This window comes from Miniopterus schreibersii, assembly GCF_964146895.1.
Source record: "Miniopterus schreibersii genome assembly, chromosome: 7".
NCBI lineage: Eukaryota > Metazoa > Chordata > Mammalia > Chiroptera > Miniopteridae > Miniopterus > Miniopterus schreibersii.
The window spans coordinates 11,376,318-11,395,043 of NC_138108.1; the positions used below are offsets into that span (position 1 = coordinate 11,376,318).

At 49.6% G+C, this 18,726-nt stretch overlaps 1 protein-coding gene and 1 pseudogene across 3 annotated transcripts; both read left to right on the plus strand.

Annotated features, from left to right (window-relative positions):
* The first annotated feature begins 1,197 nt into the window (after window positions 1–1,197).
* Window positions 1,198–11,757, plus strand: DNPEP (aspartyl aminopeptidase). Of its 2 annotated transcripts, none has more exons than XM_081142481.1 (15): window positions 1,198–1,286; window positions 1,865–1,958; window positions 2,045–2,133; window positions 2,243–2,356; window positions 2,602–2,727; window positions 2,944–3,074; window positions 3,373–3,448; window positions 3,566–3,673; window positions 4,408–4,485; window positions 5,427–5,510; window positions 6,708–6,868; window positions 7,250–7,289; window positions 7,387–7,488; window positions 11,104–11,271; window positions 11,614–11,757. In XM_081142481.1, the coding sequence occupies exons 1-15, from the start codon at window positions 1,281–1,283 to the stop codon at window positions 11,662–11,664; spliced, it is 1,428 nt and encodes a 475-aa protein (XP_080998607.1). In that variant the 5' UTR covers window positions 1,198–1,280; the 3' UTR covers window positions 11,665–11,757. The 2 variants fall into 2 exon arrangements, with proteins under 2 accessions (XP_080998607.1, XP_080998608.1); XM_081142482.1 differs by lacking the exon at window positions 1,198–1,286 and adding an exon at window positions 1,710–1,789.
* Window positions 9,284–10,260, plus strand: LOC308559584 (TIP41-like protein pseudogene; annotated as a pseudogene). Its single transcript has one exon. The product of its transcript is annotated as a TIP41-like protein pseudogene (transcript).
* Window positions 11,758–18,726: the final 6,969 nt, after the last annotated feature.

Consider the following 18,726-nt stretch of genomic DNA (forward strand, 5'->3'; position numbering starts at 1 on the left):
GATCTTGTTCTGCATTTCTAAAAAGTTCCCAGGTCAACAAATCACACTTTGAGGAACAAAGATGTAGACAGAATATGGGTGAAGTTGTGTGCTAAAGCTAACTTGGACCAGCTTATAGGAACTGACTGTCAAATTTCCAGAAATTTGTGATCCCATTGTTAAACACAGCAATCATTAAAAACAATTAAATTACATGATCTTACAATTAGTTAAATTATATTACAAACAGAAATAATAAATACTCAAAAATCATAATTTTCCTAATTACCTTACTGTAATTCTGAAACTTCATACATAATGGCATTTCAATAAATGGTTAGGGAATGCCATGAATTTAACATACCACCTAGTGTGTGTATTGTTGAACACTCCTCTGCAATATCTACTCCTTTGAAGTGAGAGTTGCAGGACCTTTCCAACCCTGCCCCCTCAGTATATGAATAAAGATAGCTCCATCCACCTGGCATCCCTGGAATGTTGACAACACCCCTGGTAGCAGTACCTAGGGGCCACCAAGAGTCCTGATCAGAATCTATGGTTAGGGAGGTGAACGGGTTTTTTAAATTGCTACTCACCACTCTTGACATAGGAATATTAGAAATGCCTCCAAGAATATAAGGGGCATGATTTTTTTCTGTCTGGAGGGGTGGAAAGAGTACATATATTAGAGTCGAATCCCAGATATCTCCAAACAGCTGTGTGATCTTGGGCAAGTCATTAATTTCTCTGTCCCTCAGGGGCCTGCCATGCAACATAACACTTACCTAGAAAAAGAAAGGCCCAGAAAAGATCTGAGAGTGGATTGTTCCCGGCCTCTGGAATTGAGTTCAAACTCCACCTCTGCCATTTACTGCCTTGGACAGGTTACTGGTCTCTGCATATCCTTGTTCATGCATAAAATGATGACTGAAAGTACAAAGTTGATAGGGCAGCTGCGAAGACTAACCGAGACGGCACGTTAGGCTTTATCATAAAGCTAAAGCTCACGGCGAGCGCCCCGTGACCGTGAGCCCTGTTGCTTTTATCAGCACAGGCTGCCGGTGGCCAGGGAGCACCGTGTACAGTGCCGTCGGACCAGGTGAGCCGGCGGGGCGAGTTTTCTCTCTCGGGCTTTCCTGCCTCCGGGAAGGGGACGGGACCGTCCTACCACCTCCGGGGCGGCAGAGGGCACCCGCCGTCGGGGCGGAGGCGCGCGGCGCGCGGCGGGGCGGGCCCGGGGCGGGAGTCGGGCTGGCGGGGCGCGGGGCCTGGCGACTGAGGTGTAGCCCGCGAGTGGGGCGATGCAGGTAGGCGGCCCCGCCCGCCCCGCGCGGGTTTCTGTCTCAGCCCCGGCCCCGCACGCTCGGGCCCAAGCTCGGCAGCGCGCTGGGCCGGGGGCCGCGCCCGTCCCAGGGCAAAACCGAAAGTCCCGCCCCTGGTGACCTGCCCTTCCTGGGGTCGGGCGACCCGCGGGAGACCGGGGGCGGGGGGAAGGGTGGAGGGGGGCTGGGGTATTCCCGGGAGGACTGGGCTTTGATTTCGGGAAGGAGTCGCGCACGTGGTGCGGGCGAGCTCGCAGGGGCCGGCGCGGGAGCTCCGAGTTCTGCACCCCGACCGGGATTTCTCGGCGGGGCGGGCGCTTGGGGCCGGACTTAGGGGGCGGGGCTGAGGCTCGGGGGGCGCGGCGTCTGGACGGGCGGGGCGGGGACGCTGCTGGGTTGTGTTACTTTGGCCCGAGGGCGAGCTTTCTGCCGGGAGCCTTTCGGCCCAGCCCGCGCGTCGCTTTGTGGGGCGAGGGGAGGAAGCAGAGGTCTGAGCCTTGGCGCGGTCACTTGGGTGGTTGGGGTGGAAGTGCCCGGAGCCTCTGAGCGCCCCGCTCCCCTAGGTGGCCATGAACGGCAGAGCCAGCAAAGAGGCCGTGCAGGCTGCGGCCCGGGAGCTCCTCAAGTTCGTGAACCGGAGCCCCTCTCCTTTCCACGGTAAGTGCCCGGGATAGCAGAGGAGGGTGGGAACTGGCGCGCCCCCTACCGGCTTCCATCGCCGTGAGCAAGCTCTTTCCCTACAGTTGTGGCTGAGTGTCGCAGCCGCCTCCTCCAGGCTGGCTTCCATGAACTCAAGGAGACCGAGAGCTGGGATATCAAGCCCGAGAGCAAGGTACTAGGGGTGGGGTGGGGGCCGAAAGGCAGGTCCCTAGGCCGGGGCTCAAAATCCTGTGTGCCAGCTGGCTGGCTAATCCGATTCAACACCCCACCCCTACCCCCAGTACTTCCTGACCAGGAACTCCTCCACCATCATCGCTTTTGCTGTGGGAGGACAGTATGTTCCTGGCAACGGTTTCAGCCTCATCGGTGCCCACACAGACAGCCCCTGCCTTCGGGTAAGGAACTGGGGCTGTGCTGAGATGGGGGAAGGCATGGGAGGGGACAGGGGAGAGGGCAGAAGAGAGCCAGGAGGTAAATATTGGGGACACTGTTCCCTGGAGCAGGGCCTCGCCTGGCACACTTTGGGCCCCTCCCTGTCCCTACCATTCATTGTGTGTTACTTAGCTTGTGAACAGTCCGTCTCATCTCCAAATCTTCCTGTAGCCTTCTCTGACTTCTCATTCCCCATCGTCACACGTAGGTGAAACGGCGATCTCGCCGCAGCCAGGTGGGCTTCCATCAGGTTGGCGTGGAGACCTATGGTGGTGGGATCTGGAGCACCTGGTTCGACCGTGACCTGACCTTGGCTGGACGCGTCATTGTCAAGGTAGTAACTGGGGTTGAACCTGGGAGGTTCTCAGCTTCAACTGCCTGAAGATTGGCTGTCACCTTCCTTCAGGGTACCTGTGCAGAGGCCCCCTGGGGAAGAGGGGGAGGGGCGGCCCAGGTCAGAGGACCACCTTGGTTAGTTTGTGTGAAGTGGGGGCTTTCACCAGCTGTGGTTGGGAGGCTCCCTGGGCTGACCTGGCCTGGTTGACCACAGTGCCCTACCTCAGACCGGCTGGAGCAGCGGCTGGTGCATGTGGACCGGCCCATTCTTCGCATCCCTCACCTAGCCATCCATCTGCAGCGAAATATCAATGAGAACTTTGGGCCCAACATGGAGATGCATTTGTGAGACTGGGCTGAGGGCTGTGGTGACTGGGAGGGATGGGGTATGGCACCAGGTGAAGGAAGGGGCCCCAGTGGGACCTGGGGAAGTACTACCTAATGGTAGCCACCATCAGGTTCTGTTCTTTCGACCCAGTTGATGTCCAAGGGCTCTCACTACTCTGCCATTGGGGGGGAGGGGGGTGAACTGGGAATTGAAGGGCAAGGGCACCCCATCAGGAGATGCCTTAGCTCAGGGGTCCCCTGGCCTGCTGTGTTCTCTAGCCCTCCCCACAACCTCTCCTCACGTGTCTCTCCACAGAGTCCCCATTCTTGCCACAGCAGTCCAGGAGGAGCTGGAGAAGGGGACTCCTGAGCCAGTACCTCTCAATGCTGCAGTAAGACAGTCCCCTGCTCAGGGGGAGGGGCGAGCAGGCGGGGAAGGGATCAACCCCCTAAGAATGGGCAAGGAAGGGAAGAGCAGACCCTCCTCCCAGCATCCTTCTCCCCTGCAGGATGACCGGCACCACTCGGTCCTCATGTCCCTTCTCTGTGGCCATCTGGGGCTGAGCCCTGAGGACATCTTGGAGATGGAGCTCTGCCTTGCAGACACCCAGCCTGCGGTGAGGAGCAGCTGCAGGATCTCATGGCGGGGAACTCGGGGATCCCAGCCTGCCCCAGTGTGTCCCCTGAAGCACTTAACAACTCTGCCAGTCTCCCAGTTACTCTCATTTCTGTTCTTCCCAGTAGACACCACCCACCTCTGCCTCCAGGGTTCTCAAAAAGTGGCAGTTTCCCACTCTAGACCTGCCTCCTTGGACTCTCTGGTGTGGGCTTTGGGAATCAGTTTTTCCATGGATTCCCTTGGAGTTTCTACTACAGATGGCCCTGTCTACTGTGACCCACATGGCTCTGACCCTCTAAGGGCAATAGACCTCAATATGGCCACCCTTTTTCTGGAGTCTGCCCTCATGTCCTTCCCAGTTAGTGACTGTAGGAGATTGCTAAGGCTTTAGAATAGATGTTTGATCCTGTTTGAACGTGCACTATGTTTCTGTGTCTTGACTGGTCTTTGTTTATTTCCTTAGCTTTTCTTATGATCATTCAGATCCTCCCTTATCCTGTCCCATAGGAACTGGTCAGGAACTACAGACCTGCAACCTCCTGTCCCTCTGCTCCAGCCCAACCCCACTCTCCACTCAGCCCTGCACAGCAGTATCAGTCATAAGGCAGAGGTCAGGGAGAGGTTGCGCAAGGAACCAAAGAGGTAGTTCAGGCTCAGGCCCTTGAGAGCAGCGAAAAGCAGGTGAGTTGGGTTGAGGGTTTAAAGGTCAGGCTGACTGTCCTTCCTTCCCAGGTCCTGGGTGGTGCTTATGAGGAGTTCATCTTTTCCCCTCGACTGGACAACCTGCATAGCTGCTTCTGTGCCCTGCAGGTGAGCTGGGGCACCCCCAGGGGGCGCACAGCATCAGGAGAGGTGGAATGATGGGGTGGGGGGACTGTCTCAAGCCCCAGCACTTGTGAGACAGCTGTTGGCCACCCTCCCAGTCTGCTGGTGCTGGTGGACCATGGGGAGGGGCCTAAATGCTGCAGCCATTTGGCTCCATCCTTGCACTGGTCTGGAGGCTGAGGCTGCAGTGGGGAAAGCTGAGAGGCTGTTTAGGGCACCATGGTGTCTTGTCCTAACCCTGCTCCTACTGCCTCTTTTTTAAGTTAATCTCTGCTTCCAGGGAAAGCCCTCGGCCCATCAGACAGTATTATCCACCTCCCTCTGCTCCTCCCCACCCCCACACCCTAGGCTTAAGCCCACCCAGCCTGTTCTTTGTGCCTCCAGATCTCAGGGGTATGGTGTCTCTCCCTTGTAGCCACCTTGCTGTTCCTACCTTTTCTCCTTTTACCCTCGCCCCTCCCTGTGCCCTTCTCACACCTCTCCTTCCCTCCCCATCCTGTTCTTAGAGACAGACTTTGAGCTGTAATTGAGACCAGAGCTAGACCTGGGACTCGTACCCACTTCTGTCACCAGCCAGCCAGTCATGTCACCTTGATGGAATCACAGTCATCCCCTTGGACCTCAATCTTTTCACTGAGGCCAATTAGTTTGCATGATCTGTGTGGTTCTTTTGACTTTGTGGAGTTCTCAGCCCTTCCCCTCCATCTTCCACATCTGTCTGCCTTTGGCATGGGAAGGTGTGGGGTCCCCCATCACCCTCTCCCAGCAGTGCCCTCAGAGATGAAGGCCAATGAAAGCCCAGGCCTGCTTCACTCTGGCCATGACGACAGCAGGCGGGTGGGGATGGGCACCTCCGAGGTGTTGGTGGGCTGAGTTACAGAAGCAGGAGGGGTGAAGGTGATGCTTTTGATCCCTCCCCAAACCAGGCCTTGATCGAATCCTGCGCAGCCCCTGCCTCCCTGGCCGCAGATCCCCACGTGCGCATGATTGCCCTCTACGACAACGAAGAGGTACGCCAGGGATCTCCAGGGAGGGTCCCCTCTGGGGAGTCTTCAATGGCCAGCCTGTGCCAGGCACCCACTGTGAGCCAGTAGAGGAAACGCTGCCCATGCTCCCTTAGCACTTGGTCCCTTGTGGCTCAGCATTTATCTTCCTCTAGTGTGACCACACTTCTCTGTGTGCCACATGGACTGTGCTCTTTCATCCTCAAAGCCCCAGGACAGCACCTGGTAGGTCCTCATTATGCCTGCTGGTGCTGGAGTGCAGCCTTAGAGGCTGTAACTGAGCTTGAACAGCTGGGTAGTTCTCGCTCATGTAAACCGCGCAGGTCAGTTAGCAGTTCAGGACAGGTCTCTGCCATCCTGAGCACAGAGCTTCCACCTCAGGATCCAGAGTGGCTGTTCCAGCTCATGCCATCACGTCTATACTATTAGTAGGAAGCGAGAGAAAGGCCTGGGGTAGTGCATGCCCATCCTTTTAAGGACATGACCCAAAGGTGACACTCTTCACTGCCTGCATTCCACAGAACTTGGCACGGCCATGTGTAGCTTTAAGGCAAGCTAGGAATGTCATCTCTGGGAAGTTGTGTGCTTGCTATAGCTTGGAGGTTCTGTCATAGAAGATGTCTTGGATGGTTAGAGTCTGTGTCACATGCATAAAAGAAGATTCACCTGCCCAGCCAGCATGGCTCAGCGGTTGAGCATCAACCTGTGATCTAGGAGATCACAGTTTGATTCCCGGTCAGGGCACATGCCTGGGCTGCAGGCCTGATCCCCAGCGCAGGGCATGCAGGAGGCAGCTGATCAATGACTCTCATCATTGATGTTTCTATCTCTCTTTCCCTCTCCCTTCCTCTCTCTGAAATCAATAAAAATATTTTTTTAAAAAAGAAGAAGAAGACTCACCCTTGTGGTGAGGCACCTGTGCAGAGCCCTGGTTACAAGGGTCAGGAGAAGGAAGGGAGTGGTGCAGGAAGCCCACTAGAAAGTGCTGTTTCTGCCACAGAGATAATTGAGGGTTAGTTTGACCCCAGCCCATCATCAGGTTTTTGGTGACACGAGGTTGGGGAAATTGCTGATAATACCCTGCATCCCTCACCCACTGACTCAGTGGGGTCCTGGGCCAGTGTGGGCATTGGGCCCCTCTCCCGGCCTCCAACTCAGGTCCCTCTGCCCAGACCCCCAGAGTCAAGTCTCTGTTGTTGCCAGGTGGGGTCTGAGAGTGCCCAGGGGGCACAGTCACTGCTGACGGAGCTGGTGCTGCGGCGGATCTCGGCCTCACCCCAGCACCTGACAGCCTTCGAGGAAGCCATACCCAAGTCCTACATGATCAGCGCAGACATGGCCCATGCCGTGCACCCCAACTACGTGTGAGTGTACTGTGCCAGGCACACAGTCTTCACACAGCTGGAGACCCAGGCATAACCCTGGGCCCTGGCCTCTTCCCCTTTCCCCTTATTCAACTGGGAGGTTCACTGGGGACTTCCTTTTGACTGCTCCAAGGCTGAGCTTGGTCAAAGTCACGTAATGCCTAAGCCAAGTGTGTTGAATAAGCACTGTCTACAAACTTATATTCACCTATTGCTAGAGGCTGCCTAGAACACTGGGTTTGGCATTCCTCTGAGGTCCTGTGGGCTGGGGGGAAAGCCTGCTGCGGTGGTCCGTTACTGATGTCTGCTGTGGGAGGGTGGTGGGTGTTCACAGGCCCAGTTCCTGTTTGCCATCTCTTGCCTTTAAACTGTCTCTTACAGGGATAAGCATGAGGAGAACCACCGGCCCTTATTCCACAAGGTGAGGTGCTCCTGTTTCTTTTTAGGGGCTTGTTGGCTTGGTTGGTTCTGGGCCTCATCTCTGCCTCACCCTCTATTCCTGGTTTCTCTCCCCCCAGGGCCCTGTGATCAAGGTGAACAGCAAGCAGCGCTATGCCTCCAATGCGGTTTCAGAGGCCCTGATCCGCAGGGTGGCCAACAATGTTGGGGTGCCCCTACAGGTGAGGGCTGGCACTGCCCGGGAAGGGGTGATGGAGGGAGCAGGGGTGAGGCACAAGCAGCTGAGAAGGGAGCATGGTAGACAACCTTTAGTGGAGGGGGTTGCGGTAGAGTGAGAACAGGGGTTTTAGATATAAGCAGAGCTGGGATCAATGCTGATTCTGCCGTGGTACTAGCCCTGTAACCTTGGACTAGTCTCCTAATTTCTCTGAGTCTTAATTTCTACACCTGTAAAATGGGGCTGATAACGATGCCTATTCTGCTGGATTTCTCTGAGGATTAAAGGTACAGTGTGCTCATGGCACATGGTGAGTTAGTCCTGCCTTTTCCTGTCCAGTACCCCAGCTCCCCTGTGTCTCTCTTACACCCTGGGGGCTTCCATAAGGGAACTTCAGGGCTGGGGAGCTTGGAACTCTAACTATTCATTTTCATTCTTAACTTGGCAATGGCCCATCTAGTCATAGGTATAGGTTTAGACACAGGCATACTTCAGAAGTAGTGTGGGTTGGTTCTAGACCTTTGCAATAAAGTGAATATCGAAATAGAGCTATTCACATGAATTTTTTGGTTTCCCAGTGCATATAAAAGTTACGTTTGCACTGTATTGTAGTCCATTAAGTGTGCTATAGCCTTATGTTTAAAAGTAATGTATATACCTTAATTTAAAAATATTACTGGCCTGGCTGGGTTGCTCGGTTGGTTAGAGCATTGTCCCAATATACCAGGGTTGCTGGTTTGATCTCCGGTCAGGGCACATATAAGAATCAACCAATGAATGTATAAATAAGTGGAACAACAAATTGATGTTTCTCTCCCTTCCTCCCTCCCCCTCCCTCCTTCCCTCCCTCCCTCCCTCTCTGTCTCTAAAAAAAATCAATCAATCAATTAAAAAATACTTTATTGCTAAGAAATGCTAACCATCATCTGAGCCTTCAGCGAATTGTAATCTTTTTTTTTTTTTGGTGGGGGGTCTTGTTGATGGCTGCTGACTGATCAGGGTGGTGGTTGGTGAAGGTTGTGGTGACTAGCAATTTCTTAAAATAAGACAGCAGCGAAGTTTGCTGCATCAGCTGACTTTTCCTTTCACGAATGATTGCTTGGTAGCATGCAATGCTGTTTGATAGCATTTTACCCACAGTATAACTTCTTTCAAAACTGTAGTCAATCCTCTCAAACCCTGCAGCTGCTTTATCAACCAGATTTGTGGAACATTCTAAATCCTTTGTGGTCATTTCAATAGTCTTCCCAGCATCTTCACCAGGAGTAAATTTCATCTCAAGAAACCACTTTCTTTGCTTATCCTTAGAAGCAACTCGTCATCCACTGAAGCTTGATCGTGACACTGCAGCAATTCAGTCCCATCTTCAGGCTCCACTTCTCATTCTAGTTCTCTTGTTATTTCTACCACATCTGCAGTCACTTCCTCCACTAAAGTCTTGAGCCCCTTAAAGTCATCCATGAAGGTTGGAATCAACTCCTTTGAGACCCTTAATGTTGATATTATGACCACTTCCCCATGAATCATGAATGTTATTAGTGGCATCTAGAATGGTGAACCCTTTCCATTGGTTTTGCCAGATCTATCAGAGGAATCACTACTTACAGCAGCTGTAGCCTTACAAAATGTATTTCTTAAATAATAAGACTTGAAAGTCAAAATTACTTGATCCTTGGGCTCCAGAATGGGTGTTGTGTTAGCAGGTGTGAAGACAGAAATCTCTTTGTATATCTCCATTAGAGCTATTGGGTCACCAGTGCATTGTCAATAAGCAGTAATAATTTGAAGGGTAGAGTGAGGTGGGGGAACTGTTGTCCACTGCCGCCACTCTCACCTGCTCCACGTCGCCCTTGTGGGCCCCACCTTGGCTACGATGATCTATGGCTTCTGGAACAGCCACCAGGAGGACTTCTCTCCAGGCCTTGGAATCTGACAGCGACCAAGGCCCACATCATGAAGTCGGCAGCTGTTAGCTGATGAATTGCACATGCTATCTCCCAGAAATGATATTTGGAGACAATGTTTTAAGAATCCAGCATGGTTCTGGCTTTGGGATTGAGTTCAAAGCTGCAGATGCTTTAAGATGTGTAAACAACTACCAAGGAATGCTTAAAGTAGCCTGTATGGAAGAGTGGCAGGAAAACAGGACAGAGGATGAATACTCCAAGGAGGTTATTAAACCGTACAGTTGAACCTATACAACAGATTATAAGGAAACAGGACTTGGAGAATCGCTCATGTTCAAGTTTGTATCTACAGCAGTTCATATAGAGACAGAGGAACGGAAAGCCAGAGAACAGATTGTTTTGAAGTTCTGTTTGAGAATGAACTTCATGATTGTGAGTTTCAAGCCTAAGTGTGAGTTTCAAGCCTAAAATTAGAGTAATGTCTTCTAGCTTTTTCCTGCTATTGTGGTTTTTCTTGAGAATTGATGGAGTCCTTACCAGAATGATTGACACAAAACTACCATGAGACTAACAAGACCTACATGTTATGAGAATAAATGTCATGAGAGAGCAAAATTACTAATTTAATGCATGTTTCACCTTCCCTCTTCATGGAGCCTAATGAAATATCACAGTATTTACCGATCAAGGAGGCAGTTTGTGAGAAGCTAATATTTCCGGAAAGAACTTGTCACAGGCCTGCAGACTCACAAGAAAATGCACCTATGGAATAGAATGTGATGTACCATATACTCACCATGGAATCTGGTGGAGATGAGGGTATTTTTATTATGGGAATAATTGCCTTGTCTATGTGCAGATTTTCTGTAGCCTCAAAGGAAAAAAAAAAAGATTGTTGCAGGTGGTTTCCACCCAACTGCTGTCTTCAAATTCATAATCCAGATTTATGTTTCCTGGAGTTACCAATGGCATATTTCACAGAATTAGAACCACAAAAGACCTTGACTGCCCACAGCAATCTTGAGAAAGAAGAGTAAAATTGGAGGAATCACTCTACCTGACCCTCCCAGTGTAACTCCTGTGTGTTTTGACATGACTTTCTAAAGTGTCCTTGCTTTCTGGCACTACAAGGCACTGCAGGCGCACGTTGTTCATTTCCCCAGACTTGGTAGCTTTTAATGGATAATGATATCAGAGACCATGGTCTGGCACCATAAGTGTTCATTGTTATTGGGGGGAGGGCATGGCTAGAAATGTCAAAATACATACTATATGTATTTTGAAAGTCATGATTTGATACTATAATTCTTCTTAAAAAATAAGAATAGTTATTACTTAACTTGATTTTATAATTCTGTTTTTTCCTTACACTAAAAATCTTGATATCTAACATGACTTTCTTATTTAATTTTTTACCAGAATATAAAGAAGATAGTTTAAAAATGCCAATAGCAATATTTTTAAAAACACTAAAAACTACGGAGTAGTTTTTCTTTGTGTAAATTTGGGCTGGGGTGTGTGGTGAGTGCATGTTAAGCAAGAGGGCATAAAGGATACGTTTTTTCCAACCCCCCTGCCTGCCATTTAATGTTGATTTTGTGATTTTTGCTGGTCATATCCAGCAGTGGACCATCTGCAGTTGTAAGGTCACTTCCTCCTTGGCCTTAATGAACGTGGACTACGTGTTGCTCATAACTGTCTCCTCTCCCCAGGATCTCATGGTCCGGAATGACTCCCCCTGCGGGACCACCATTGGACCTATCTTGGCTTCTCGGCTGGGGCTGCGTGTGCTGGATTTAGGCAGCCCGCAGCTGGCCATGCACTCCATCCGGGAGACAGCCTGCACCACAGGAGTGCTGCAGACCATCACCCTCTTTAAGGTGACTCCCACCCGCCCATCATCATCAGGGCTGGGCTCCTTCCCCCTCTAGTGCCTGGGTTGGTTGCTGGGGCAACATCACCATCACTAAGTGGCTGGCCTAGGTGATGGGGCTGGTTGTCCTGGTGCTACCATGTAGAAAAAGAGTCCCCATTCTTCTCAAGGCTCAGGCGCCCTAATCAGCCCCCAGAGGATAATGAGGGGTCAGAAGGCATCAGGGATGGGAAGACTGGGGCAGTTGCCAAGCTGCTCTTGCTGGGGCCTATGTTGGCGGGAGGTGAGTGGTGGGGCACGCTAATCTGGTCTCCACTGATTCCAAATCCCATGCTTCCTCCCATTTTAGGGCTTTTTTGAGCTGTACCCTTCTCTGAGCCGTAACCTCTTAGTGGATTGAGGCCTGTTGGAAAGACTTCTCTTGCACTTAAGAGGGGAAGTTCTCAGCTGAGCTGAAGATGGATTATTAAAGTAGATTTTCCACTTAAACTCATTCTGTTGTGCTTATTTGGCAATTGGAGGGATGGAGGCTTGGCCTGGCTTAAACCTCTGAAACCAGAACAGAGGGGAGGTTGGGGTGGAGGTAGAGGAGACCACAGCTCCTGGGAGCTGATGGAGGCCTGATTTCCAATCTCTTCCTTAAGCTCATGCCTGAAGTGGGCAAAAGAAAGATGGGCGGTCCACAATGGAAAGGTCATTTCTCCCATCCTCAGTCCTCCTGGGAAGTGGCCCCAATGCTCTTCCCTACTCCCATTCCCAGAATAGTCCTAAAGTCCAGCTTAGCCCTCTGAGGTGTCAGTGCTCAGCATTAGCCCCCCCACACACACACTTAAAAAAGGGAAAAAGACTGAAAGCTTTCCCCCTGAAATCAGAAACAAGGCAAGGATGTCTGTTCTTGCCACTTTTAGTTAACTTTATACTAGAGCTTCTATCCAGGGCACTTTGGCAAGAAAAAAGTACAAATAAAATGATAAAATATAACAAATTACTTTTGCAAATCATGTAAAAAATATTTGATCATGTGAACACATTGCTAGGGCTCCTACCAGAGCCTTGGAAGAGGTATGTGAAGATGAGGACCCTTGAACCTAAAGATTTGTTAGCTTCGCAGTACATCCCACTCTGAACTGTAATGTAATGTTATCACAATGGAAGCCTATATGGCAATGGAAATGAATAGGATATGGCTACATTCAACAAGATGGGCCTGTAAAATATAATATTGAACAAAAGAAGGCAAACACAAAATCATATTATATTGAGTGAATAGAATAATGTCTCCCCAAAATTCATGTCTACCTGGAACTTTAGAATGTGTCCTCATTTGGAAATAGTATCTTACAGATGTAATTAAGCATCTTGACATGAAATTATGCTGGATTTAGGGTGGGCCCTAAATCCAATGATTAGCACCTTTGTAAGAGAAAGGGAAAGGAAATTTAGACACATAGGCATGGAAGAAAGCCCTGTGAAGATGGAGGCAGTAATTGAAGTGATGCTGTCACAAGCCAAGGAATGCCAGGAGCCCCAGAAGCTGGAAGAGGCAAAGGAGGACCCTCCATAGAGCCTTTGGAAGGAGCATGGCCCTGCCAACACCTTGATTTCAAACTTCTGGCTTCCAGAACTGAGAGAATAAATTTCTGTTGTTTTAAACCACCAAATTTGTAGTAATTTGTTGTGGCAACCCTAGGAAGCTAACACACTGTATAATTACATTTCTAACCACTGCTTTTTACAAATGTGTACCTACTTCTGTTGTACAACAATAACGATAAAGAAAGATGTTATACCCACAAAGTCAGGAGAGTGATTAACTTTGGGAGGAAGAAGAGAGGGAGGGTTGTAATCTGGAAGGTACAAGGGGGTGTTCTGGGGTACTGCAGTGTTCTGTAGCCTGCAGAGTATCACATGATTGTTCACACTAATAATCTCTTGAGCTGCACCTTTGTATTTTACCCACTTGTTTACCTGTATTACTTTTCACAATCATAAGGTAAAAGTAATTTTTTAAGGGAAAAAGAAAACAACATAAAGTCCTCCAAACACAAAAGTTGGCATCAGAAACATTCTAAATCAAAAGAGGAGTTGCTTCTAAGATGATTGGATTATTAGAAGTAAAGAAATGCCCCCTTCTTTCCTAATAAACCCAGAAACTCCAGGATTGGCCCTGGGAAGAGACTAGATGGGAAGGTCAATTGGACTTTCCAGGAAAATCCCCTTCCCCTCTCTGTTCATCTCTCTGTTTCCCCCAGAGGGCGCTTCTCTCCACTGAATTCAGCTTCCAGAGACTAGAGTCAGCCCTTTGCTTAGTGAACAGCTCACGAAAGACTGAAAGGTTCAACCAAAAATGAACCAATAAGAAAATATTGACAAAGGAGAGCCAAATGCAGAGAGGACCATAAATCTACACATTTTGAATTCCACCACATAGCAGATGACATTTCTAAGCCTGCATGTGTGCGCCAGCTCACATTTATACACACAAACACAACATGTACATGCTCATGCACACATTCATATACCTACACACATACATACCCCATACACATATATAAACATAACATGCATATGTACACAGACATACACCCCCACCCACACACCTATACAAACATACATGCACACACATATACAACATATAGGCATACACATATACATACACAAGTGAATACATGCAACACAAAACACTATACATACCCATCCATACACATGCAACATATAAACATATAAATCCATTTATAAACACAAACATGTACATACATACACATGCACAAACACACTACCCCACACATATACCTGCATGTGCATCCTGCGCATGGTACCTGTCTTCCAGGACGGCCTCCAATGATTCTTACCTCCTGTTAGTTATGCTTTTGTGTAGCCCTCCCCGACAGCATATCGGGATTCGCCTGTGTGGCCAGTGGATTCTGGCAGAATGATGTTATGTGAGTTCCGAGGCTAGGTTATAAAAATATGGTGGCTTCTGCCTTGTTCTCTCTGTGTTGCAAGGACACTCAAGCAGCCATATGGACAGGCTGACATGGCAAGAAACTGAGGCTTCCTGCCAACAGCCAGCACCAAATAGTCAGAAGGGTGAGTGAGCCACATTGGAAGTCTATTTCCAGCCCCAGTCAAGCCTTCAGATGAACACAGCCCTGGCTGACATCGTGACTACAATTTCATGAAAGACTCATGGGAAGGAGGCTGGTGTGGCTGGAACAGAGAGGAAGAGGAGAGAAGGTTGGAGGGAAGGCAAGGCTAGGTCATGATGGACCTTATAGGCGGTGGCAGGGGTTCAAAGGTGTAGAAGAAAGCCATGGAAGAATGCTAAGCAAGGGAGTAACATGCTTCAATCTGTATTTTAGAAAGCTCCCCTCGTGGGTATTAAGAGATTATAAGGAGGCAAGAGTGGAACAACAAATATTCAACATGTATTTATTGAGCACCTACAATGTACTAGATACTATTCTAGGGTCCTGGAACACATCCTATTTATCAGTTATTCTAAGCAACCAGATGAGAAGCAACCCGGTAGCAGGTAAAAGATAATGGTGGTTTGAACAGGGCAGTGGCATGGGGTCAGGAAAAAATAAGAACTACAGGAGAAAATTTTTGCAGGGAGAAACCATGTCACTGCCTAGAGGGTGCCACTGATAGGAAGGTGGGGTCAGAGAACAGTAAGGACAAATGTTAACTGAGCACTTACTATGTGCCAGTCAGGTCATATTTCTAAATGTTTCATGGGTCTGAAACTAATGAATCCTTCTAAGAATACCATCAGCCAGACACTTATCATCCTTAGTAGATAGAGATGAGAAACTGGGGCATGGAGAAGTGAAAGAGATGCCTGCAGGTGCGTGGAGTTGGCTGTAAGAAATCTCACCCAGAGCAAGGCCTGCCCAAGTAGGGGACCCTACCTCTCAAGAATGACAACCCAGGTGCTGTTTACCGATATGTGATTATGGTTATCAACCCCCCAGCCCCCATCTTCAATCCTTGGGTATAAGAACTGGGATGGAGGCAAATCCCCTAGGGGTGGGGGGGGGGGTTGTCTTTGGGGGATTCTAGCAGGGGGAGTCAAGTATATCAGGAGCAGCCCACTCTTAAAAGTATGACTCTGATGCCAAGACAGGGGACAGCTGGGGTTGGGGGCCTTTGCATCACCTGCTGTGCTTGGCTGAGCTGCGAGAAAAGGGCCAACAGCACTGGGGTCCAGGGAGATCCTGCAGTGGCCTCGGCAGGCACCAGGGAGCAATGCTTGAATTCTGAAGCCGTTCAAAGGTCCTGAACCAAGAACTGACCACACAAGGCAAGGCTGCTGCAGGTGAGGTCCTGGCCCTGTCTAGGAAGGCTGAGCCCACCAGAGGCCTATTTATTTACTATTTATTTATTTTAATCCTCACCTGAGGATATTTTTTCCATTGCTTCTTCAGAGAGAGTGGAGGGGGGAGAGAGAGACAGAGAGAGAAATATGGATATGAGAGAGACACATCAATTGGTTGCCCCCCACACGCACCCAGACCAGGGCAGGGATTGAACCTGCACCTGAGGTACTACATGCCCTTGGTTGGAATTGAACCAGGACCCTTCAGTCTGCAGGCTGACACTCTAGCCACTGAGCCAAACCAGCTAGGGCCCACCAACAGCTTGTTTAAAGAGGAAGGGAGGCAGAGTAAAGAAGGGGAGAGACGTTGGCTGACAAGGACTGACAGGACTTCACTGAGCCCAATGGAGAACCTTCTAGAAGAGAGGCCTGAAGAGTGGGAAAGAACAGACTTTCAGTGTAGACAAAGCCAGCCCAATCTTGGCTCTACCTCTCCCCATCTGTAACCGTGGACACCTCTTCACAGATTTTGGCAACTACAGGAGGCAGGAGCTGGGGTCTTCCAATGACCTCTTGTTCTGTAAGATCAAACACAGGCACAGAGCTTGAAAGGCCTGCAGAAATCTACTTCAGAGGGCTTCCGACTTCTAAGAAAATATATGGGCTCTCTGTTTTTCTAAGAAAGTCTTGAGTATGACATGATGCTAATTCCCACCGTCCTTAAATGGGAGAGCAGTGATGCTCAGAGCCCCACACATTCACAGCACCTCCTTTCTCTGCTCTTTGGTGTTGATGAAGTCACTTGGGCAAGGATCTCAAGCATCTCTGGGAACCCTTGAGCTCTTTGGAGCCCAGATTTTAAAAATAGCCATTGAGTAGTTATCCATCTACTTTTCCAGCTGAGAAACGGAGTGGGCCAACGTGGAGCAGGACTAGACCAGGTCTCCTGACTCCCAGCCTTCTGCCTGCACAGCCCACTGCCCTCCTTCATCAGACCTCTCCACCCTTAGGACAGCCTGAGCAGGTGACATTTGACTTTGACCTAAATGACACAAGGAAGCAGTCAGGGGAAGATCTGGAGGAAGAGTCCCCAAGGCAGAAGGAATTACAAATACAACTGCCCTTAGGTGGCATTGCAGAGCCCCTTAGGGGAACAGACAGAATGGCCTGTGGCAGGAGATGAGCTTGGAGAGCAGGCCCAGGACTACTCAGGGCTTGCAGTCTACAGAGTTTGGGTTTTATTTAAAGTGCAGTCAGAAACCATCCCAGTGAGGGATTTTAAAGGAAGGGAATAGGATAATATGATAAACGTTTTATAAAGATACACTGATGGTGCTGGAAAATAGATTCTGAAAGGACAAGAGTAGCAGCAGGGAGACCTGTTTGGGGCCGTGGAGTTGTCCGGTGGGATCTGGTGATACCTTGGACTAAGATAACGGCAGCATCACCGGGAAGCTCCTAGCTGGGCCCCGTCCAAAAGCAGCCTGCATCTGAAAGGTGCTTTAGCTCTTCACCCCTTTCAAAGAAACTGGTTTCCATCCCTGTTACAATGGCAGCTGGGCCTCCTTAACTTGGATTGGTGACCACATGTTGGTCCTGTGACTCACCTGTGATGGGGGCTGGTTGCCATGGTTCTATCAAGTATGCAAACAAGGAGCTGCCTTCCTCTCTCAGGCTCAGGGGACCGACCAGGCCTATCTAATGGAAAATCCCAGGAAGGAGACAGGATTAGAGGCAGGGATCAGGGAAGGGCCTACAGAAATCTACTTCAGAAGTCTTCCAACTTTTAGAAGTGCCTGAATCGCTCGTCTCAGGGCTTATTCAGATCAAGGCTGCTATTGAGACTCTTTTAAAACTTTGTGGGGGAGGAGTGGGGAAGGGAGTAGCAACCCCTGCCTCAGTGCATTCATTGAAAATCCCTGTTTCTCCCCATTTTAGGATGTCTTTGAGCCATTTCCTACTGACTCACAACCTTGTAGCTGATTAAGGACTGAGATTGGGGGTGGAGAAATTGCCCTCAAGAAGGGCAATTTCAGGCTGACCCAAATCTGGATTACTAAAGCCAATTCTCAGGCCAACTTTTTCTACAGACTTTTCTGGAGGCAAGATGGATGGGGTTTGGACCTGCCCAGAGTCTAAGGTGAGACAGGAAGGTTGGGGTGTGGTGTACGGAGAGCGTAGCCCCTGGTTGTGCAGAAGGCCTGGTTTCAGACCCCCTCCTTCCACAGATCATTTCTAAAGTGGGTGAAGCCCAGCTGGCATGGCTCAGTGGTTGAGCGTCGACCTATGAACCAGGAGGTCGTGGTTCGATTCCCGGCCAGGGCTCGATCCCCAGTGGGGAGCATGGAGGATGCAGCTGATCAATGACCCTCTCATCATTGATGTTCCTATCTCTCTCTCCCTCTCCCTTCTTCTCTCTAAAATCAATAAAAACATATTTTAAAAAATTAAATAAAGAAAGCCGGTGAAAGGCAAGAGGAACTCACAGCTGCAGTGACAGCCATCCCCACCTACAGCTTTCAATTAGTTTTCCTTTCATTTGTAGAAGGAAATCCTTCCCTCCAAAACCCCAGATCAGGCAGGCCTGGGACCATACTCTGCTTTCTGAGGTTCACTGTGCACTCTGGGCATTAGGGTCCCCTACAGAGCAGTCATGTCAGCCTGACCCCAAGAAACCACACAGAGAATTCTGCAACCAAAGGCTATGCACATTTAACATTTTGATGCCTATGGTCAGTTTGCCCCTGAGAAAGGGGAGACCAGCTACTGTTGCTCAACTCATGCAAACTCCAGATGTCCCATGCTTTGAGCTTTATAATGCTCAAAACCCCTTCACACTTAGCTCATTGGATCCTCACAAGCGGGAGTGCATGGGAAAGTATCCAGTCCACCGTCTTAATCCATCCTGGCTGCTGTAACAAAATACCATCAACTGGGTAGCTTATAAACAATGGAAATTTATTTCTCACAGTTCTAGAGGCTGAGAAGCCCAAGGTCAAGGCACCGACAGATTTGGTGACTGCTGAAGGCCTGCTTCCTGGTTTTCAGAGAAGGTGCCTGCTTGCTATAACCTCACATGGGGGAAGGGGAGAGAGATCTCTCTGGGGTCTCTTTTGTAAGAGCACTAATTGCATTCATGAG